The sequence below is a fragment of the Microcaecilia unicolor genome, chromosome 6 (assembly GCF_901765095.1).
Source record: "Microcaecilia unicolor chromosome 6, aMicUni1.1, whole genome shotgun sequence".
NCBI classification, from domain to species: domain Eukaryota; kingdom Metazoa; phylum Chordata; class Amphibia; order Gymnophiona; family Siphonopidae; genus Microcaecilia; species Microcaecilia unicolor.
In genome coordinates this window covers 72128139-72152713 of record NC_044036.1, presented here as the reverse complement: position 1 = coordinate 72152713, position 24575 = coordinate 72128139, and the positions used below count along the sequence as shown (strand labels likewise).

General features: G+C 45.9%; 1 protein-coding gene across 1 annotated transcript in view; it reads right to left on the bottom strand.

The window, feature by feature from the left end:
• C6H1orf146 (chromosome 6 C1orf146 homolog) overlaps positions 1 to 24575 on the bottom strand; it is a 35571-nt gene that overhangs the window by 3431 nt on the left and 7565 nt on the right. The window contains exons 3-4 of the mRNA XM_030205682.1: positions 22068 to 22236; positions 5278 to 5356 (exon numbers count right to left, since the gene is read on the bottom strand). Of these exons, the coding sequence (XP_030061542.1) occupies positions 5278 to 5356; positions 22068 to 22236 (248 nt within the window). The remainder of the gene's footprint in view (positions 1 to 5277; positions 5357 to 22067; positions 22237 to 24575) is intronic.

The window sequence follows — 24575 nt, the reverse complement described above, 5'->3', positions numbered from 1 at the left end:
CTATTACTTGCACTAATTACATAACATTCAAAGTTATTTTACAGAGTCTGATTTTGCCCAATTGCTTTATGCTTATGTAATTTCACATACTGATTATTGCAACATATTGTTTATGGAGTTGCCTAAAAGGAGTGTGAAGTGACTCCAACGGGTTCAAAATGCGGCTGCTAGATTTTTAAAATGTAGGCTTTCAAGACCATAGTTCACCTATTCTGTATTGCATTGGCTACCTGTCCACAAACGCTGTTGGTATTGACATTCAGGGTATTTTAAGGTTTAAGAGTTCTTTTACTGCATGGCCACGTGAAGGGGAGCCCTTACCTCCACCCACTGAGGTGGCAATAAGGGCTCTCTTGTTAACCCGGTGATAACTGGGCAGCACGCGGCAATGCCCAATTACTGCCGGGTTACTGCTGCACAAGCCATTTCTGGGGGTTTTCCTTTTTCCCTCAGAAATGGCGCACGCTTGGAGTGGTACTACTGCTGGTGGCAGTCCCAAAACAGCAAGTAGTAAGCCCACATTGGGCTTACTGCTGCTCTGTAAAAGAAGCCCCTAAGCGACTGCTTTGCTCCCAGAGTGAGAGACGTTTTGTTTTGCCCTCAGCTAGAGCTTTCTTATTAGAATGTGTGCGAGAATGAGTTTACTCAACTTTTTTGATTTGGTTATGGAATAGGCTGCCTTTCACGATAAGATCTATTGATGATTTATTGGGTTTTGGAAAGGCTGTAAAAACTTACTTCTAGAAGATTGTTAGAATTTATTCTGAGGAGCTGTTACACTGAATTGCTTTCTGTCAATTTGAAATTAATTTTTTCACAGTTTGTATTAAGTGTTGTTTTATGTTTTATTATTATGAGTGTAACTACTGTAACCCGTTCTGAGCATTCTCAAAAAGACAGGTTAAAAAAATTGAGTAAATAAATATGCTTCATCAAAAAAAGATGGGGGTGAGCTTGAAATATCTGAAGGCTCACTTGAAGACATACAAGAATCTTCTAGACACAGCTTGTGGCCAAAAGATCTGCCTGAATTGTCATTTGTATTTGCACAGAATAGAGACTAAGGGGGCCCTTTTACTAAGCTGTGTAGATGCCAATTCAGAACTGCCGCCTGGCTACTGCATGGCTGGCGGTAATTTCATTTTTTACACGCGTCCACTATGTGCACCGTCCATATGCTCGCTGACGATTACTGCCTGGTTAACGTGTGAGACTTTACCGCTAAGTGAATGGGTGGCGGTAAGGTCTCAGGCCCAAAATGGACGTGCACCAATTTTCATTTTGCCGCACGTCCATTTTCGGCTGGAAAAAAAAAGGCCTTTTTTGCAGGTGCACTGAAAAATAGACCTGCACGCATCCAATACATGTGTCTACAACAGCGCAGGCCATTTTTCAGCGCACCTTAGTAAAAGGACCCCTAAGTTATGCGCTTTTACTTTCATCATATGGACTCTGAATTTTTGGGGTCCAAGGTGTAGATTTATCCAGATATTTCTAGAAAGACACAAGAAAGAAAAGCAACTCCTGGTATTAAAGCAGGAGCTCTCTTCAGGTACAAAATGTTTGCTTCCCTTTTCATGTAAGTTCAAAGCTCAGTTTAAGGATGCTTCATGTTTTCTTTGACCCCTCTCAGTTGCAAACATTTATTAGATTTAGGAAAGTGGCCTTGGTTCCATCTGTATAGATAATACGACTGAAATATTAGATTTGAACTCAATGCCCGTTCTATATTCCTTTCTTTTTTTGTGTGATTTTTGTTTCTTCTCTGAAATATTTCTGTGGGTCTCCCTATAGGTTAGTGGTCTAAATTTTCCCATATATTGATAGTGTTAAATATTTCCTTGAATAATTGTGTTGCATTTGGAAAATGTTTCCAATATGACTGTCTTGGATACATAATTTTAAATCCTAATAAATATAAAGTTAAAAAAGGTTTGGACCTTGAGGAGAAGTGCACAAACCACCATGGGAATAAGCAGCATGGAATAATATCTACCTACTGGGATCCTGTCAAGTACTTGTGACCTGGATTGGCCAAAGTTTGAAACAGGATATTGGATGTGATGAACCTTTGGTCTGACTCAGTATGGCACTTCCTTATTTTCTTTGAGAAATAAAGGTTAAAACAAATTAAAAATAAGATGAAAGTGGGTCTGGGTTGCTAAGGTGCTTATAGCAGTGTGCTAGACTGATTTAATAATGTTATTCATTCTAGCAGCTCCAACACTCAAAAGTAATATTAAAATGGTAGTTCATGTTTTCACTAGGATTTAACACTACAAGGGAAGAATCAGCTTGCAACTGGGTTTATTTGGCAGGCTGGGAGTACTAACTTAAAAAGTCCGAACAGAAAAACAGGTGCTACCGTAGCTGTCTGGTACACTGCAAAGCATGGATAAGGCTGAATATTAAGGATACTAATTTAGATCAGACTTTGATGATAGAATTAAACTAGAAGCAAGGTCTGTCTTGAAGGTTCCAAGTGCTATAACAACTAGAAAGTCTTATGAAAAGGTAGGTACTAATGTAGCTGAGGGATTTATCTGGCAGACACAAAGCACCTAAGAGTTTGAACGTCTGGCCTATGCATGCTGGTACTGCTAGCTATTTTCGGGGCCCTTTTACTAAGCCGCGTAGGTGCCTATGCATGCCCAACGCACGCCAAATTGGAGTTACCACCCGGTTACCGTGTGGCCCTTACAGTAATTTCAATTTTAGTGTGTGTCCGCTACACGTGTCTGAAAAATATTTTTTATTTTCTGACTTGTGGAATTTGACGCACATAGATCATTACCGCCCGGTTATCATGTGAGACCTTACCACTAGGTCAATGGCTTGTGGTAAGGTCTCAGACCCAAAATGGACGTGCTGCAATTTTAATTTTCAGCAAAAAAATTAAAAAGCCATTTTTGTAGGTGTGCTAAAAAATAATTCTGCGCACGTCCAAAACACGCGTCTACACTACTGCAGGCCATTTTTCAGCGCACCTTAGTAAAAGAACCCCTACGTTATTACAGAGTCTTATGGTCTGACATGAGAAAAGTGGTATGTGAGAAGGAACTAAGATGGGATTTTGTATTCTTCTCTATTCAAGATCATAGAGTATGAAGGAAGAAAGGACTGTGTAGGTGGTGAGATATCTTGCAGGCAATCAGGATGTATCCTTGTCAGAGCGGAGAAAGTCATGGGGTAGGCTGATTGTCCTTTTCTTCTGTCATCTACTATGTTAGTTTCTCTTTTAAATGTCAGCTACAAACTGCTCCATGCTCCAGTTAACCCCCACATATGCCCTACCACCATGTAAACTGACTCACCCTCCACTCCTCAAACTGCCACCAAAATCTAGTCTCCACAATTGCCGTCACCCCTATAAATCACCCCCCACAACTACTACTGAAGCTGCCCAGCACGCCACCCTGAAAATTATCCCTGCAAACTGCCCCAACCCCCCAAAATAGGTTCCCACAGTTTCCCCAAACACAACCCCCACTGCAACTGCCCCATGACCCTGAAACACCCCTGCCACACTATCCAACCCCTCTACCCCCACAGCTAACCCACCACCCTGAAAACTGCCCTAACCTCACAAACTATCACTACAGCCATTCCTTCCCCAAGCACAACCCCCACTGCAGTTGCCCCACAATCCTAAAAACTGCCCCACCCCCAAAACTACCCACTGCTATGGCCCCCCTACCCTGCAAACTGCCCCACAACCCAAAACCACCCCTGCAACTGCCTCACCCCCACAAGCGTCTCTACCCCCAAAACTACTTACCCAACAGCTACACAACCCTGCAAACTGCCCTATGCCAAACTTCTTTAACACACATATGAATACATAGGGGATTGGAAAGAATTTCTGCATACTTTTCCTACTTGCTCTTCACTATTTTGTTTCATTTCATCTTACTGTCAGTTTTAAAAACTGTATTCTGACACTAATGTGATAATAGTAATAATTTTTGGAACTAATAAAAGAATAAAAAACAAAACATCTTATTAGCCAAGTGGATCTTGGAATGCTCCCATTCATCTTTGGTAGATAAATCTGCCAGATATTTCCTAGTGAGCTGAACTGGCCAGTGTCTGGGTTGATGGTCCTTTGGAGAAGAGACGGCTGAGGGGAGATATGATAGAAGTGTATAAAATAATGAGTGGAATGGATCGGGTGGATGTGAAGCGACTGTTCACGCTATCCAAAAATACTAGGACTAGAGGGCATGAGTTGAAGCTACAGTGTGGTAAATTTAAAACGAATCGGAGAAAATTTTTCTTCACCCAACGTGTAATTAGACTCTGGAATTCGTTTCCGGAGAACGTGGTACGGGCGGTTAGCTTGACGGAGTTTAAAAAGGGGTTAGATAGATTCCTAAAGGACAAGTCCATAGACCGCTATTAAATGGACTTGGAAAAATTCCGCATTTTTAGGTATAACTTGTCTGGAATGTTTTTACGTTTGGGGAGCGTGCCAGGTGCCCTTGACCTGGATTGGCCACTGTCGGTGACAGGATGCTGGGCTAGATGGACCTTTGGTCTTTCCCAGTATGGCACTACTTATGTACTTATGTACTTATGGTCTGACCCAACATGGCATCTTATGTCTCATGTACAGACAGGAAGAAAGTAGTGTAAATGTTTCTTGATTAAAACATTCTATTCACTAGTGAGGTGCCCAGGGCACTGGAAAAACATCACTTTCCTCATTCTCTCACCCTTCCTTTGACTCACTCGGCTTTTGTGCCTTTTCTGCGCAGACTCGTCTTAATTAACAGAAACTGGAAAAGGTACACAGTAATAGAATCTGTTGTGCAAAAACACTGATAAACCCTCAAAGACTCCTAATTAGCTAGAAAATAAACCACTAAGCAAAGAAGCTCTACTACTAATGCAAGAAAACCACTACCCCATCCCAAACAAGTTTACATGAGAGGTCATGTAAAAATATGCACCTTTTTGTCTCTATATGTGCAACCCCTGGGGTAATTTTATAAAAGGCTTTACACATGAAAAATCCCATACAAAATTACTCCTATTATGGACCAAAACTGTGGAATTAATTACCTTTTTACAATTAAAAATGGGAAAAATTATGTAAATTATAACACATTGGTATTCATGGCTTTTTCTGACATCTTTTTACTATTTTAGATTATTTAAGTAGAACTGAGTAAGAGGGGCATATAAATAACTGTATGATGTATTTTTATTTTAACTGTCTAGATATTGCAGAATGCATGATGGAAATTTACATTTAGATAAACAAACCAGGCCTACCTTGGCTATAGTTAGCATAAGCTGAACAATGGCAGCTGTGTTGTTAACTGGAATTACACGTACATTACTACCCAAGAACCTGCCAATCAGAATTTTTAAAGGATATACAATTAGTAAGGACAGAATACAGAGACACAATTTAAACATTTTCACTCAAAGTTCCATAATTTTATAGAGCTATGATCACATACAAGGCTTAAATTATATTTTTCAAATAAAAGGTATATACTTTTCCACACTTCCAGAATTTGAAAGAAATAGAAGAATTTCCCACTCTGGCAGTATACAGTATAAATTGCCTGCTGAGCTTCTCACCAAAACTTTTGTTCCCAGTAACACACACCCAACAGTGGACTTGGATATTATTAGGGAGAGACCTTGGAGTTTGTGATATATTGTCGTTGAAAGCAAAGTTGCTTAACTGCAGCAACTGTTCTTGGTAGACAGCAGAACTAATTGGACATACATTCATTGGCACCAGAATGCAACAGCTCTCCCAAAGAATAGAACTAAAGTTTTGATTATGGTGGTCTCTCCCACATGCACCAGTTTCCCCAGTTAATTTACAGCTTAGAATCAGCTCTTAGGGAAGTGAGATAGATTGTGTGATCAATCCCACTGTCTACAGAAAATACCTGGTAAGCAACTCTGCTTCTCTGTCAACAAGCTGAATGTAATCAGCTACACAGGTGTAACTCCCAAGCTGAAAGTGGTTCCTGTGTCTGGAGCAACCCATCCAAATGTGTATGCAAACTGAATAGCTCAGGGGGCAGATTCTGACTAAAAGTATATTGTTCTCATAATACACATAGGCTGTATTATTAGGCAGCAAGTTAATCCAGATTAACAACTATATAGTAAAGTTACTCACCTGTAGCAGACAGCACGCAATTATTTCTAACATTTGGATGACATCATCCGACAGAGCCCGGTGTAGACACTACCCAGCATTATATAGCTTTAAGAAGCCTTTGGCAGCATCCACTGTACATGCGTGAGTGCCTTCCCTCCCAACGTGAGCACACAAGACTAACAGTCTTCATGTTTTAGCAGAGCAGAGACGTCGTGTCTCATGAGCGCTCCTCATAAACTGCGTTTCCTATTCTATTTTGAGAGCATCTGCTATCCAAATTTTGATTTTATTTTACATAAGTATGATAAATTTTTAGTTTAGGTTTTTTGTTGTAATTTTTGAATTGTCCCAGCCTTCTTTAATTGTTAACTGCATGGAACTGAATGGGTAATTTGTAGTCTATAAGAACTAAAGTGTTACATTATGTTATGTTATATATTTTTCCTTTTTCTTTCTATTTTTCATTGTTCTCTCTTGCCCCTTAGTTAATTTTAGTATTTTCTTCATTATTTCACAGCTCCTGCGGCCCAAACACTGGTTGGGGAATTTTTCTATATTTTGTGAAAAGATTTTTTCATCTTTCATAACTGAGCCGTTTAATTTTGCATCGGCTATTTTCTCCTTGATGTCTCATAAAATTCCCAGTCGTGTCAAGTGGTGCTGTAGGTGCAACAGAGTCACTCTGGGATTGACCCCCCCATACTTGGTGTCTGTTGTGCCTAGGCCCTGATCATGAGGTCTCTAATTGTGTTCTCTGTTTTAAAATGCAGTAAAAGACTCAAAGGAACAGAGAGGCCCTTTGCAAGAAACTTTTTGGCACTTCTAAGACGGATACATTGACATTGGTATTGACTCCCATGGCTGGAGGAGCTGCATTCGACACTGAAAGTGCACTGGCATCAAGGAGGTCTCCCTCTGCCCCGACATCAAGCACTGATAGGGTCCCTTTGGGCTGGTCAGCATCAGCCTGTCACTGAGAACACGCTGGATTCAACGTTGTCCTTGTTGATACTGAGGGACCCTAATGCGCGTCAAGCAAAGGTTGCGAAGCACTGACATTGATCCCCTTCGAAACATAAGAACCCCAGGTCATCGTCACCCCCGATACCTGAGAAGCGTTGGTGCTGTGAGAGTCACTTCTCTTCCATGGAGTCGTGCCAATGCACCAGTGTCCTGACTGCCGGGATCAGCTTTCCGATTCAACATTGACAACATCAGAGGCTATCCCTGAACTGACACCAGCCCCACCTTTGCCAATGCTTGCCTCTGAGGAATGGTTCCAGGCCCTGCTACAGAAGGAGTTGGTATGGATCTTGGCCTGGCATGATGCCAAGGCTATGAGAGCATCGATGCCGTCACCAGCTGATCCTGGAGGTCCACGCTTTCTCTGTCGCCTGTGTGTTGACATCAGTTGCTAGAAGGTGGCCAGTGTCATAAGTACATAAGTATTGCCATACTGGGAAAGACCAAAGGTCCATCAAGCCCAGCATCCTGTTCCCAACAGTGGCCAATCCAGGTCACAAATACCTTGCAAGATCCCAAAAAAGTATAAAATATTTTATACTGCTTATCCCAGAAATAGTGGATTTTCTCCAAGTCCATTTAATAATGGTCTATGGACTTTTCCTTTAGGAAGCCGTCCAAACCTTTTTAAAACTCCGCTAAGCTAACCGCCTTTACCATATTCTCTGGCAATGAATTCCAGAGTTTAAATACAAGTTAAGAAACATTTTCTCCGATTCCTTTTAAAGTTACTACATTGTAGTTTCATCGCATGCCCCCTAGTCCTAGTATTTTTGGAAAGCATAAACGGACGCTTCACATCTACCCGTTCAACTCCACTCATTATTTTATAGACCTCTATCATATCTCCCCTCAGCCGCCTTTTCTCCAAGCTGAAGAGCCCTAGCCGCTTTAACCTTTCCTCATAGGGAAGTCATCCCATCCCCTTTATCATTTTCGTCGCCCTTCTCTGCACCTTTTCTAATTCCACTATATCTTTTTGAGATGCAGCGACCAGAATTGAACACAATATTCGAGGTGTGGTCGCACCATGGAGCAATACAAAGGCATTATAACATCCTCATTTTTGTTTTCCATTCCTTTCCTAATAATACCCAACATTCCATTTGCTTTCTTAGCCGCAGCAGCACACTGAGCAGAAGGTTTCAACATATCATCAACGACGACACCTAGATCCCTTTCTTGGTCCGTGACTCCTAATGTGGAACCTTGCATGATGTAGCTATAATTCGGGTTCTGCTTTCCCACATGCATCACTTTGCACTTGCTCACATTAAACGTCATCTGTCATTCAGACGCCCAGTCTCGTAAGGTCCTCTAGTAATCCTTCACAATCCTCCCGCGATTTAACAACTTTGAATAACTTTGTGTCATCAGCAAATTTAATTACCTCTCTAGTTACTCCCATCTCTAGGTCATTTATAAATATGTTAAAAAACAGCAGTCCCAGCACAGACCCCTGGGGAACTCCACTAACTACCCTTCTCCATTGAGAATACTGACCATTTAACCCTACTCTCTGTTTTCTATCTTTTAACCAGTTTTTAATCCATAATAAAACACTACCTCCTATCCCATGACTCTCCAATTTCCTCTGGAGTCTTTCATGAGGTACTTTGTCAAACGCCTTCTGAAAATCCAGATACACAATATCAACCGGCTCACCTTTATCCACATGTTTGTTCACCCATTCAAAGAAATGTAGTAGATTGGTGAGGCAAGATTTCCCTTCACTAAATCCATGTTGACTTTGTTTCATTAATCCATGCTTTTGAATATGCTCTGTAATTTTGTTCTTAATAAGTCTCTACCATTTTGCCCGGTACTGACGTCAGACTCACCGGTCTATAATTTCCCCAGATCTCCTCTGGAACCTTTTTTAAAAATCCACGTTACATTGGCCACCCTCCAATCTTCTGGTACCACACTCGATTTTAAGGATAAATTACATATTACTAACAATAGCTCTGCAAGCTCATTTTTCAGTTTTATCAGTACTCTGGGATGAATACAATCCTGTCCAAGAGATTTGCTACTCTTCAGTTTGCAGAACTGCCCCATTACATCCTCCAGGTTTACAGAGAATTCATTAAGTTTCTCTGACTCGTCAGATTCGAATACCATTTCTGGCACCGGTATCCCACCCAAATCTTCCTCGGTGAAGACCGAAGCAAAGAATTAATTTAATCTCTCAGCTACGGCTTTGTCTTCCCTGATCGCCCCTTTTACCCCTCGGTCATCTAGCGGTCCAACTGATTCTTTTGCCGGCTTCCTGCTTTTAATATACCTAAAAAAAATTTTATTATGTGTTTTTGCCTCCAACGCAATCTTTTTTTCAAAGTCCCTCTTAGCCTTCCTTATCAGCGCTTTGCATTTGACTTGATATGCCTTATGCCATTTCTTATTATTTTCAGTCGGTTCCTTCTTCCATTTTCTGAAGGATTTTCTTTTAGCTCTAATAGCTTCCTTCACCTCACTTTTTAACCACACCGGCTGTCGTTTGGTCTACCGTCCTCCTTTTTTAATTCGCGGAATATATTCGGCCTGGGCTTCCAGGATGGTGTTTTTGAACAGCATCCATGCCTGATGTGAATTTTTGACCCTCGCAGCTGCTCCTGTTTTTTATTTCACCGTTCTTCTCATTTTATCATAGTCTCCTTTTTTAAAGTTAAACACTAATGTATTTGATTTCCTATGTATACTTACTTCAAAGCTAATATCAAATCCGATCATATTATGATCACTGTTATCAAGCGGCCCCAGCACCAGTACCTCCCGCACCAGATCATGCGCTCCACTAAGGCAGTACTCCTCTCCAGCTCATCAGGGAAAGAAGCTCACTCAATGTCCAGGTCAGGACCTGCCCCTTGGCGTTCATGCCCTGAGCCTAGACATCCGTCTAGTCAACCGAGGCAGACACGGACTCCACTCTCTCCAGAAGAGTTCTATGCTGAGTCCGACTCCGACCATTTCTGGGTGTCTGATGTAGAACCAGAGGAGGTCTGAAGGAGGCCTACTTTGCTCTGCCTTCAGATTCCTCCCCACCTTAGGAAAGAAGAAAGACCTCACTAGAGGGGCTCTTCCCTTTATTGGATTTTTGAAGGAAATTGCTAGGGCAATTCCATTTCATTTGGATGTCAAGGATGAGCCCAATGTTGCTATTTTAGACATCCTCAATTATTGGATCCCTCTAAGATGGCTGTTATAGTGCCCAAGCATGACATCCTGCAGCAGGCACAGATGAAAAATTGAGAGACTTCTCTCTCTGTGCAGCCAATTCCTAGGAAGGTGGACTCCATGTATAGTCCAGAAGGCTTCCAGATTTCAGAAGGCTCAGATTCCCCACAAACCTATGGTGGTCAAATCTGCTCTCAAGAGAGCTAAGAGTTTTAGGACTCATGCCTTAACACTCCCAGGGTGAGATGCTAGGACCTTGGAGTCTTTTGGGAGATGTGAGAAACAATGTCCTGCTTAAGAACATAAGAATAGCCATACTGGGTCAGACCAATGGTCCATCTAGCCCAGTATCCTGTTTACAACAGTGATCAATCCAGGTCACAAGTACCTGGCAGAAACACAAATAGTAGCAACATTCCATGCTACCAATCCCAGGGCAAGCAGTCTCATTAGTATGTGTCTCAATAGCAGACTATGAACTTTTCCTCTAGGAGCTTTTCCAAACCTTTTTTTAAACCCAGGTACACTAACCGCTGTTACTACATCCTCCAGCAAAGAGTTCCAGAGCTTAACTATTCATTGAGGTAAAAAATATTTCCTACTGTTCCCTGCCAGCAAACGGAGACAGTGAGAAGAGCTGACTTCATTCCCCTTATAGTTCTTCCGTATTGTTCTGTCTCTGGCAGACGGTGCAAACAAGTAGACTGATGCAGTAGGACTGCTTAGACCCCAGGACAGTGTCTTAGGGCCATGTTACCCTGATGGAACAGTCTGTAGGCTGATTCCCTGTTGTACAGCAGGATTCCTAGTTCACAGAGAAATAGTCTGCTAGCTAATTCTCACAGTTTAACAGGTTCCTAGGGCAACAGTCTTTGGATTAATTCCTCTGGTAGAGCAAGGGCTGATAAATATGTTCCAAGGGCCATGGACGCCACTAAAGCAGTACTCAGCCTTATGCTGCTTTTGGTAGGAAAAACTATAGGTAGGTGATTGAGCAGGCTCCCAGGATTTGACCTTTGGTTACCTCTAGTAGATCAGGTACTGTTGTTTATATTCCTAGGTACAGTAGAACTGGTACGTGTGCTCCCAAGTCTCCAGCCTTTGGTTAGGCAGGCTTCCAGGGTTTGGATCGGCAGCTTCTCGCATAATAGGTGCTGGTAAGTGTGTTCCTGGGGCTCCAGCATCTGGTTGAGCAGGCCCCCAGGTTTTAGCTTTCAGCTGTCTCTGGTAGGGCAGGTGCCGGTAAATTTGCTCCCAGGCTAATCTAATCTAATCCGTCATTTGTTCACCGCTAATTCCTCTGTGGGTCCAAAGCGGTGTATGAGTATACATTATGATACATTCAAATGACAAATTACAGAAATGCATTACACTACATACAGACTGAATATACAAGTAAAAAGTTGAGCATGCTCCCAGGGTAGAGGTATTCTTCACTGGAATCGCCTACAGCATATACTCGAGATCTAAGTGGCAGAGCAATCTGGTATGCAAAACTCGTCCCTGTTTCTCTTCTCTTTTCATGTGCTGTGCCACCCAGCACTTGGAGCTGCACTAAGCAAGAAATGAGAGAAGCTCCTGACTGTGTGCCTGTTAAAAACACAGGTCATTTCAGGTGCCTCCAGTGGCTTCTGATTTAAGTCTGCCACAAATATGAGTGGAACCTTTTTGGCCTTCTGAGTGAAGATGAAGTGCTGGGCAGACTTATACGGTCTGTGCCAGAGCTGGTGGCGGGAGGCGGGACTGGTAGTTGGGAGGCGAGGATAGTGCTGGGCAGACTTATACAGTCTGTGCCAGAGCTGGTGGTGGGAGGCGGGGTTGGTGGTTGGAAGGCGGGGATAGGGCTGGCCAGACTTATACGGTCTGTGCCCTGAAGAGGACAGTACAAATAAAAAAGTAGCACATAGGACTTTATCTTCTTGGGCAGACTGGATGGACCATGCAGGTCTTTTTCTGCCGTCATCTACTATGCTACTATGTAAATGGAACTTGATCCATCCCTCTTCTGGTTTAGAAAACTATCATCCTACCCAATTTGTCTCTGGACCTCTGTCTGCATATACATAGTAACACAATACACCAAGGTAGATAAAGACCTGCACAGTCTATCCAGTCTGCCCAACACGGCAGTCAGAGCCACACCTGCCACTCCATGCAGGTTATTCTCCTTTAAAAATGAACAATTTGTCACCAGCAAAATAATAGCCCCTGTAATAAAACAGCCCTTCACAAGAAGTACTGTAAAAACTTTGAGTAATGTAAGGAAAAGCGAATGCTACATACCTGTAGAAGGTATTCTCCGAGGACAGCAGGCTGATTGTTCTCACTGATGGGTGACGTCCACGGCAGCCCCTCCAATCGGAAACTTCTCTAGCAAAGTCCTTTGCTAGTCCTCGCGCGCATGCGCGGCCGTCTTCCCGCCCGAAACCGGCTCGAGCCGGCCAGTCCAGTATGTAGCAAGACAATATACTTCAAGGGAAGACACAACTCCAAAGGGGAGGCGGGCGGGTTTGTGAGAACAATCAGCCTGCTGTCCTCGGAGAATACCTTCTACAGGTATGTAGCATTCGCTTTCTCCGAGGACAAGCAGGCTGCTTGTTCTCACTGATGGGGTATCCCTAGCCCCCAGGCTCACTCAAAACAACAACCATGGTCAATTGGGCCTCGCAACGGCGAGGACATAACTGAGATTGACCTAAAAAATTTACCAACTAACTGAGAGTGCAGCCTGGAACAGAACAAACAGGGCCCTCGGGGGGTGGAGTTGGATCCTAAAGCCCAAACAGGTTCTGAAGAACTGACTGCCCGAACCGACTGTCGCATCGGGTATCCTGCTGTAGGCAGTAATGAGATGTGAATGTGTGGACAGATGACCACGTCGCAGCTTTGCAAATTTCTTCCATGGAGGCTGACTTCAAGTGGGCTACCGACGCAGCCATGGCTCTAACATTATGAGCCGTGACATGACCCTCAAGAGCCAGCCCCGCCTGGGCGTAAGTGAAGGAAATGCAATCTGCTAGCCAATTGGATATGGTGCGTTTCCCTACAGCCACTCCCCTCCTATTGGGATCAAAAGAAACAAACAATTGGGCGGACTGTCTGTGGGGCTGTGTCCGCTCCAGGTAGAAGGCCAATGCTCTCTTGCAGTCCAATGTGTGCAGCTGACGTTCAGCAGGGCAGGAATGAGGACGGGGAAAGAATGTTGGCAAGACAATTGACTGGTTCAGATGGAACTCCGACACGACCTTTGGCAGGAACTTTGGGTGAGTGCGGAGGACTACTCTGTTATGATGAAATTTGGTGTAAGGGGCCTGGGCTACCAGGGCCTGAAGCTCACTGACTCTACGAGCTGAAGTAACTGCCACCAAGAAAATGACCTTCCAGGTCAAGTACTTCAGATGGCAGGAATTCAGTGGCTCAAAAGGAGGTTTCATCAGCTGGGTGAGAACGACATTGAGATCCCATGACACTGTAGGAGGCTTGACAGGGGGCTTTGACAAAAGCAAACCTCTCATGAAGCGAACAACTAAAGGCTGTCCTGAGATCGGCTTACCTTCCACATGGTAATGGTATGCACTGATTGCGCTAAGGTGAACTCTTACAGAGTTGGTCTTGAGACCAGACTCAGACAAGTGCAGAAGGTATTCAAGCAGGGTCTGTGTAGGACAAGAGCGAGGAGCTAGGGCCTTGCTGTCACACCAGACGGCAAACCTCCTCCACAGAAAGAAGTAACTCCTCTTAGTGGAATCTTTCCTGGAAGCAAGCAAGACGCGGGAGACACCCTCTGACAGACCCAAAGAGGCAAAGTCTACGCTCTCAACATCCAGGCCGTGAGAGCCAGGGACCGGAGGCTGGGATGCAGAAGAGCCCCTTCGTCCTGCGTGATGAGGGTCGGAAAACACTCCAATCTCCACGGTTCTTCTGAGGATAACTCCAGAAGAAGGGGGAACCAGATCTGACGCGGCCAAAAAGGAGCAATCAGAATCATGGTGCCTCGGTCTTGTTTGAGTTTCAACAAAGTCTTCCCCACCAGAGGAATGGGAGGATAAGCATACAGCAGGCCCTCCCCCCAATCCAGGAGGAAGGCATCCGATGCCAGTCTGCCGGGGGCCTGAAGCCTGGAACAGAACTGAGGGACTTTGTGGTTCACTCGAGATGCGAAGAGATCCACCAAGGGGGTGCCCCACGCTTGGAAGATCTGGCGCACCACTCTGGAGTTGAGCGACCACTCGTGAGGTTGCATAATCCTGCTCAGTCTGTCGGCCAGACTGTTGTTTACGCCTGCCAGATATGTGGCTTGGAGCACCATGCCGAGACGGCGAGCCCAGAGCCACATGCTGACGGCTTCCTGACACAGGGGGCGAGATCCGGTGCCCCCCTGCTTGTTGACATAGTACATGGCAACCTGGTTGTCTGTCTGAATTTGGATAATTTGATGGGACAGCCGATCTCTGAAAGCCTTCAGAGCGTTCCAGATCGCTCGCAACTCCAGGAGATTGAACTGTAGACCGCGTTCCTGGAGGGACCAGCTTCCTTGGGTGTGAAGCCCATCGACATGAGCTCCCCATCCCAGGAGAGACGCATCCGTTGTCAGCACTTTTTGTGGCTGAGGAATTTGGAAAGGACGTCCCAGAGTCAAATTGGACCAGATTGTCCACCAATACAGGGATTCGAGAAAACTCGTGGACAGGTGGATCACGTCTTCTAGACCCCCAGCAGCCTGATACCACTGAGAGGCTAGGGTCCATTGAGCAGATCTCATGTGAAGACGGGCCATGGGAGTCACATGAACTGTGGAGGCCATGTGGCCCAGCAATCTCAACATCTGCCGAGCTGTGATCTGCTGGGACGCTCGCACCCGCGAGACGAGGGACAACAAGTTGTTGGCCCTCGTCTCTGGGAGATAGGCGCGAGCCGTCCGAGAATCCAGCAGGGCTCCTATGAATTCGAGTTTCTGTACTGGGAGAAGATGGGACTTTGGATAATTTATCACAAACCCCAGTAGCTCCAGGAGGCGAATAGTCATCTGCATGGACTGCAGGGCTCCTGCCTCGGATGTGTTCTTCACCAGCCAATCGTCGAGATATGGGAACACGTGCACCCCCAGCCTGCGAAGTGCCGCTGCTACTACAGCTAGGCACTTTGTGAACACCCTGGGCGCAGAGGCGAGCCCAAAGGGTAGCACACAGTACTGGAAGTGGCGTGTGCCCAACTGAAATCGCAGATACTGTCTGTGAGCTGGCAGTATCGGGATGTGTGTGTAGGCATCCTTCAAGTCCAGAGAGCATAGCCAATTGTTTTGCTGAATCATGGGGAGAAGGGTGCCCAGGGAAAGCATCCTGAACTTTTCTTTTACGAGATATTTGTTCAGGGCCCTTAGGTCTAGGATGGGACGCATCCCCCCTGTTTTCTTTTCCACAAGGAAGTACCTGGAATAGAATCCCAGCCCTTCTTGCCCGGATGGCACGGGCTCGACCGCATTGGCGCTGAGAAGGGCGGAGAGTTCCTCTGCAAGTACCTGCTTGTGCTGGAAGCTGTAGGATTGAGCTCCCGGTGGACAATTTGGAGGTTTTGAGGCCAAATTGAGGGTGTATCCTTGCCGGACTATTTGCAGAACCCACTGATCGGAGGTTATGAGAGGCCACCTTTGGTGAAAAGCTTTCAACCTCCCCCCGACCGGCAGGTCGTCCGGCACTGACACTTGGATGTCGGCTATGCTCTGCTGGAGCCAGTCAAAAGCTCGCCCCTTGCTTTTGCTGGGGAGCCGCGGGGCCTTGCTGAGGCGCACGCTGCTGACGAGAGCGAGCGCGCTGGGGCTTAGCCTGGGCCGCAGGCTGTCGAGAAGGAGGGTTGTACCTACGCTTGCCAGAAGAGTAGGGAACAGTCCTCCTTCCCCCAAAAAATCTTCTACCTGTAGAGGTAGATGCTGAAGGCTGCCGGCGGGAGAACTTGTCGAATGCGGTATCCCGCTGGTGGAGATGCTCTACCACCTGCTCGACTTTCTCTCCAAAAATATTGTCCGCACGGCAAGGCGAGTCCGCAATCCGCTGCTGGAGTCTATTTTCCAGGTCGGAGGCACGCAGCCATGAGAGCCTGCGCATCACCACACCTTGAGCAGCGGCCCTGGACGCAACATCAAAGGTGTCATACACCCCTCTGGCCAGGAATTTTCTGCACGCCTTCAGCTGCCTGACCACCTCCTGAAAAGGCTTGGCTTGCTCAGGGGGGAGAGCATCAACCAAGCCCGCCAACTGCCGCACATTGTTCCGCATGTGTATGCTCGTGTAGAGCTGGTAAGACTGGATTTTGGCCACGAGCATCTCTATGGCCTTCCTCCCAAAGGAGTCTAAGGTTCTAGAGTCTTTGCCCGGGGGCGCCGAAGCATGCTCCCTAGAACTCTTAGCCTTCTTTAGGGCCAGATCCACAACTCCAGAGTCGTGAGGCAACTGAGTGCGCATCAGCTCTGGGTCCCCATGGATCCGGTACTGGGACTCGATCTTCTTGGGAATGTGGGGATTACTTAATGGCTTGGTCCAGTTCGCAAGCAATGTCTTTTTCAGGACATGGTGCAAGGGAACAGTGGACGCTTCCTTAGGTGGAGAAGGATAGTCCAGGAGCTCAAACATTTCAGCCCTGGGCTCGTCCTCCACAACCACCGGGAAGGGGATGGCCGTAGACATCTCCCGGACAAAGGAAGCAAAAGACAGACTCTCGGGAGGAGAAAGCTGTCTTTCAGGAGAGGGAGTGGGATCGGAAGGAAGACCCTCAGACTCCTCGTCAGAGAAATATCTGGGGTCTTCTTCTTCTTCCCACAAGGCCTCACCCTCGGTGTCAGACACAAGTTCACGGACCTGTGTCTGCAACCTCGCCCGGCTCGACTCCGTGGAGCCACGTCCACGATGGGGGCGTCGAGAGGTAGACTCCCTTGCCCGCATCGGCGAAGCTCCCTCCGCCAACGTAGTCGGGGAGCCCTCCTGGGAGGTGGCCGCAGTCGGCACCGCACGCGGTACCAACGTCGGGGACCTCACCCCGGGCGATGGGCCAGCCGGCGCCACGCTCGACGGTACCGGAGGCGCAAGCACCGCCGGTACCGGAGGGGTAGGGCGCAACAGCTCTCCCAGAATCTCTGTGAGAACGGCCCGGAGGCTCTCGTTCAGAGCGGCTGCAGAGAAAGGCAGGGAGGTCAATGCAGGCGTCGACGTCAGAACCTGTTCCGGGCGTGGAGGCTGGTCCGGGCTGTCCAGAGTGGAGCGCATCGACACCTCCTGAACAGAGGGTGAGCGGTCCTCTCGGTGCCGATGCCTGCTGGGTGCCGACTCCCTCGGCGACCCAGAGCTCTCGGTGCCGACGCGGGGAGGAGACCGGTGTCGATGCTTCTTCGACTTCTTCCGAAGCATGTCACCGGAGCTCCCCGGCACCGACGAGGAGGACGTAGAATCCATCCGTCGCTTCCTCAGGGCCGAGGTCGAAGCAGGTCGATCCCGGGGGGGCTGTACCGCAGGAGCCCTCAGGGTAGGGGGAGACCCACCCGAAGGCTCACCGCCACCAGCAGGGGAATGGACAGCCCTCACCTGCACTCCACCCGATGCACCACCGTCCGACGACATCAGGAGACGAGGTCCCGGACCACCGAAGTCGATGCAGCTATCCGATGTCTCGGCGCCGATGCAGAGGGCCGATGCCTCGATGCACTCGATGCACTGGCGGCCAAGGATGAAGGTCTGGACGCTGATGACGTCGATGCACACGATGACCCCGGTGCCGATGCCGACGAAGAGCCCGAGAACAAAACGTTCCACTGGGCCAATCTCGCTACCTGAGTCCGCCTTTGTAACAGGGAACACAGACTACAGTTCTGAGGACGGTGCTCGGCCCCCAGACACTGAAGACACGAAGAGTGCCTATCAGTGAGCGAGATTACCCGGGCGCACTGGGTGCACTTCTTGAAGCCGCTGGAAGGCTTCGATGTCATGGGCGGAAAAATCACGCCGGCGAAATCAAAATCCGAAATGACGAATTTGGAGCACCAAAACTTTAAGGGAGAAAAATCTCGACCGAGGCCGAAAAGAGGCCTACCCCGACGACGAAAGAAAACTTACCGGGGCAAAAACTGGAAACACGGGAAGGGGCAAACGAAACCCAAGGGGGTTTCTGGAGCACTTCCCGAACAAATTTAGAACTTTTCCGAAGAAAAAAAAAACACGTCTATTTTAAAACGGACGCGCGAGGTCGACTCTCCGGGGCTCGACACGACAAAAACACAGCCGTACCGAGTGCGGACGAAAGAAGACTGGCCGGCTCGAGCCAGTTTCGGGCGGGAAGACGGCCGCGCATGCGCGGTGCGCGCGGGCGCGCGAGGACTAGCAAAGGACTTTGCTAGAGAAGTTTCCGATTGGAGGGGCTGCCGTGGACGTCACCCATCAGTGAGAACAAGCAGCCTGCTTGTCCTCGGAGAATACACTGTTCAACAATCTACCATCAGAATTTATTAATTTCAGGCTAAACTATAGAACCAAGATATACAGACATTCTCTAAATAGACATATTATGAGCCATGCTTTTAAGGAAGGTAATAATATCATCTGCTCTGCAGGATTTACTGCCAGAAGAGCAAAAGGGTGAGAGAACAACATGGGATAACAGACTGTGCAGAGAAGAGACCCATGACAGCAGGAAGAAGGGAAAAGAGAGTAGCTCGGCTCACAGCAGCAGCAGTGGGTAAAACAGTCAGGGGCGGGCCCTATTTGTCAGGGAGCAAATTGTGGATGAGCCCTATTGTTGGCGGCTGATTTGTCAGGAGCTATATCGTCATGGACTTTTTTGTCAGCATTCTTTTTATCAGGGCTATTTTGTGTTCAAGCTGTTTTGATGGGGCTATTTTGAGCCAGTACATTTGTCACTATGCCAATCATGTATAGACAGTTAGATGATGAAATTATACCACAATTCCATACCAATAGTTTGAAGAGTAGTGTTATTTTTATGGCCTCAGCATAGTCATATCCATTATCAATACATGATTAAACCAATAATCCAGCCCTATTGCTAATTCCCAACATTTTACTCTCTAATTTCAACCTTGAGATGTCTTCTTGTCCACCATAGAGTATAAGATACCCACACTCATAGTATTATAATATGAATGGGATACACAATACACATATGTGATCCTGATTTAGCACTGGCCTTACTTCTCAACTGTCCAGCTACTGGGGCCTTCCTTGGTCTATTGTTTAGTATGAAATTAGGTTAGAATGTTTTAGTGCTTTCATGGGTGTCTTATATTGTAAACTTAATCATTGTGACAAATTAATAGAATAATTTTATCAACAATTTTTAAATGAAACAAATGGTAACAGAATTCAAAAATGCATGGGATAATCATAAAGGTTTCCTATATAGAAAGAGAATATAAGCAAGCCAAACAGCTAACAGTTAATAAGCCCAGACTTCTCCAGTCTGTGCTCCAATTATAGATCTGAATGGACTGGAGTAGGACTACCATGGCAGCTTCAGTAGTTGGGGAATAAAGCTAGTGCTGGGCAGACTTCTATGGTCTGTGTCTCAATAATGGCTAGACGGATCTGGATGGGCTGGAGTGGGCTTCAAAGTAATCTCCAGTAGTTGGGGAATAAGATCAGTGTTAGGCAGACTTCTACTCTCTGTGCCCTGAAAATGGCAAGGACAGATCAAGTATGTATGTGTTATTGCATCATACCATACACTATGGGGCAGACTGGATGGCCCATATGGGTCTTTTTCTGCCATCATTTGCTATTTTACTAAAATACCCTAAAAAGCAAAAATACTTACCTGTAACAGGTATTCTTTGAGGACAGCAGGCCATATATTCTCACATGTGGGTAATGCAGTCCATGTTGCCCGGTCTGGAGCTTGATAAAAGCTTTACAGAGCTATTACTGTGTGATCTACACTCCCACCACACATGCTTGTATTCTCATATGTGGTAACACAGTCCATGTTGCCCGGTCTGGAGCTTGATAAAAGCTTTACAGAGCTATTACCGCGTGATCTACACTCCCACCACACATGGTTGCGTGGCTTCCCACCCACTGCGAAAGCGTGGGACCCACAGTAGCATACTACAAAAAGGAGACAACTCCAAGGGGAGGTGAGAGCGTGTGTGAGAATATATATGGCCTGCTGTCCTCAGAGAATACCTGCTACAGGTAAGTATCTTCACTTTCTCTGAGGACAAGCATGCCAATAATTCTCACATGTGCAAATCACTAACTACCAGTCTCACTGAAAACAACAGCCATTGGTCAATGGAACCTCGCAATGGCGAGGTTAAAACACACATTAACCTGAAACTACATACAAAAAGTGTGAGAGTGCAACGTAGAACAGAATAAAATAGGTCTGGGGGGTGGAGCTGGATTCTAGACCTCAAACAAATTCTGCAATACTCTCTGTCCAAACTGACTGGGTATCCTGTTCATGGCAGTAGTAAGATGTGAATGTGTGGACCAAAGAACACGTTGCAGCCTTGCAAATTTCTTCAATGGAGACTGACCTCGTGGGCTACTGATACAGCCATGGCTCTGACACTGTGAGCCTTGACATGACCCTCAAGGGTCAGCCCAGCCTAGGCATAAGTGAAGGAAATGCAATCTGCTAGCCAGGGCCACCAAGAGACTGGGCCGGGCCCGGGGCAAGGCCGCCCCCGCTGCCGCTCCCCCCTCCACCTGCCCGGGCCCCCTGCACTGAAATCACAGTGCCTCTTCACCTCCATGTGAAAGCGCTGCAGGCAGCAGCAGATCGCCTCCCTTCGGCCTCCTTCCCTCCCTTTGTCCCTCCCTCGCAGAAGTTATGTCAGACAAGGGCGAGACACAGGGAGGGAAGGAGGCCTGAAGGGAAGCGATCTGCTGCTGCCTGCAGCGCTTTCACATGGAGGTGAGAGACGCTGTGATTTCAATGCAGGGGGCGTGGCCCGGTTGTAGACAGTCAACGACGAAGGGCGGTTGGGACTGCGGTACCGACCCCCCCTTGGAGGCCCGGGGAATTTTGTCCCCCCCTCTCGGCGGTCCTGCTGCCAGCCAATTGGAAATGGTGTGTTTCCCAATGGCAAGCCCCATCTTGTTTGGGTCACAAGAAACAAAAAAACTAGATGGACTGTCTGTTGGGCCTAGTCTGCTCCAAGTAAAAGGTCAACGCTCGCTTGCAGTCCAAGGTGTGCAGTGCACTCTCGACAGGACAGGCATGAGGTCTGGGAAAGACAATCAACTGGTTCAGATGGAACTCCGACACAAACTTAGGCAGGAACTTAGGGTGCATGTGGAGGACTGCTCTGTTGTGATGAAACTTGGTATAAGGTGCACCTACTACTAGGGCCTGAAGCTCACTGACCCTGAGATCTGAAGTAACAGCCACCAAAAATATGACCTTCCAGGTCAAGTACGTCAGATGACAAGAATCAAGTGGCTCAAAAGGATCTTTCATCAGCTGGGTGAGAACGACGTTGAGGTTCCATGACACAGGCAGAGGTTTGACAGAGGGCTTTGTCAAAAGCAAACCTCAAAAGAATCAAACAAGAGGATGTCCAGAGATGGGCTTACTCTCTACATGGTGATAAGCGTTTTTCAAGCTCCAAACCAGGCAATGCGGACCACGTTACCCACATGTGAGAATTACTGGCCTGCTTGTCCTTGGAGAACATTCAATACAATTGCGCTATGTTCATTTACAAACCCCCATGATTATACTGAATCCTTACCTCTGCTGAATACTGAACATTACATTCCATTCCTGAGGTCCTTGCAAGGGTGCTAAAAAAAGCAAGAAGCTATTTCGATGAATACTTATAAATTTCTCAGCTCTTTCCAAAAATGTTTCGTTTCCTAAAATAAGCAGCTCCTGGATGTTTACTAATAAAAACGCAACACCTAAATAAGAAGAAAATAAAAACTATGTATTGCTTTCTTTTCTCTTATATTTTTTAATTATATCTTTTGGATTCCCTGCTCCACCACACACTTCAACAGATAGCCCTCTCAGTTACCCACGCATGCATGCTTTGACTGAAGATCTCACAGAAGCCTCCTCTGAGGTGCACCTTCAGTGCAACTCACTGACCAGTAGGGCCACCGGAGTAACAGCAACCATCTTCATACCCCTTGAAGCCTAAACATTCCACCAAGGAGGTTAGATTGAGAACAGGAGACGGCATGACATCAAAAAGCTGAAGCCAATTAGGTTTATCACCCTTTCCCTCTCCTCCACACAGCTGTCATCCACGTTCACTCAAAACAAAACAAGCAAGCAAGCCTATAACCTTCTGTATCCATGCTGTCGTTCTTTATTGTTGGTAGAATTTTTATTTGATCTCATTTGTATTTTCAAACACAGAGGAAGTACACAGATGGAAGTATTGGTTTTATCAGTTAGAGTAGTAATTAGTTCTAAATTGTAAATCATTGTGTCATTTGGAGGGGCTGGTTATAGGGACTACCTGTACTCAAGCAGAGATGTTTTCACCTAATAAAGGGCCACCAAAACAGACATCATGTTATGAGAATCAGGTGCTTAACAATCAGGCATCCTATTTATAAGTAACCATTTTTTAAAAAATCCAATTAGGTGAAACTTTGGAGCATTTAACATCTTTTTTTTTTCCTGTGCCCTATATTAAAAGAAAAAGATGGCATATGGGAACTTGCTCCATTGGTTTTGTGCAATGCAGTGGTATATTATAAAAATGCACTTGACTTTTTTTTACTACTACTATTTTCACAAAGAGGTACTGAATAATGAGGGAAGGGCTTCCTTCATGCAGAAGTTCTGTCCAGAGTCAGTCTAAATTTGCCAACATTATCCATAGTAACATAGTAGATGACGGCAGAAAAAAAACCTGCATGGTCCATCCAGTCTGCCCAGTTCAGTACATTGTTAGTTAATAAATCTATTGGCTCAGGCTGCTTGCTATGTGAATATTCCATCACTGTTTAAATATTGCTACCAAGTATTACATATTAAGGGCATTAGCTTTCAACTTTATTTTAATTCATTTATCCAGTCTTTACATACACATGGTTTTAACACAGAAACAAAATGAAAGGAGGGAGCAGACCAATGTGGCTCAAAAACAGGTGGTTTATTGAAGGATGACAACTAAAATTACAACATAGTCCAGCGTTTCAGCACCACTCATACCTGCTTCAGGAGTCAAACAATTTTGTTCAGCCACAGATGACAAATAGCAAACATAAGGGCAAAAATATCCAATAATTCAGCATCCAAAGAGTTGATAAGCAAAATGACAGGGCAAAAAAATCATGTCTGCCTCCTCCTTTGTTTTTGTTTCTGTTATGAATAACTGTCTATACTTATGGCTATGATTTCTGAGCATGTGGTATCATTAAAGGACAGACTTTTAAACACCCAGGGGCCCTTTTACTAAGCTGCGGTATGTAAACTTCTACAAAACAGATTAAGTGAAGATGTGATTCCATATGCCCCAATGAAAGAATAGCTTAATTTCACTCCCATTTAATTACAATATATTCCATCTTTATAACTCCAGGCTACCTAAGGCAGATTACAACAACAGTTAAGATGAACCCATCAGGAATCAGAATATCCTCACTGAAATTTGCCCAAATGAGACTAGTGCCAGGCCAGCACACCCTCCTGGCAGTAATTTCAGATTTGGCAAACGCCCATAATACGTGGATGAATTATTTATTTCCTCCTACGCAGTAATCAGCACTTGGCATGCGCTGACCAGTCACCATGCACAAGCCTTTACCACTAGATCAATGGGTGGCGTTAAGGGCTCAGGCCGGTTTTGGGCACGACCTGGTTTCATTTTTACCACAGGCCCTTTTCCCGCCCCATTAAAAAAAACCCATTTTTTGTAGATGCAGTATAAACTGGCCCAGCGAGCACCCAATACACGCACCTACACTACTGTAGGACACTTTTTACTACGGCTTAGTAAAAGGACCCCCCATTGGATATATATGCTAATATGTTAAATTTTTCAGACATATCCATCTACTTGCTCCTATGATATAACTGAATTCTATTATTCTGTCTCACTGTATTTTCAAATGTAAGCCACTCTGAACCAAAGTTTGCTTGGGATAATGTGGGCTACAAATGTTTTAAAAAAATCCTTTATCCTCCACTTTTTGAGACACTGCCTATCCAGCTGGATGGTGATGGCACAAGGAAAGCAAGTTTGGTCCATTGAAGACTAACTCAAAATAACCTGTTCCTTAGC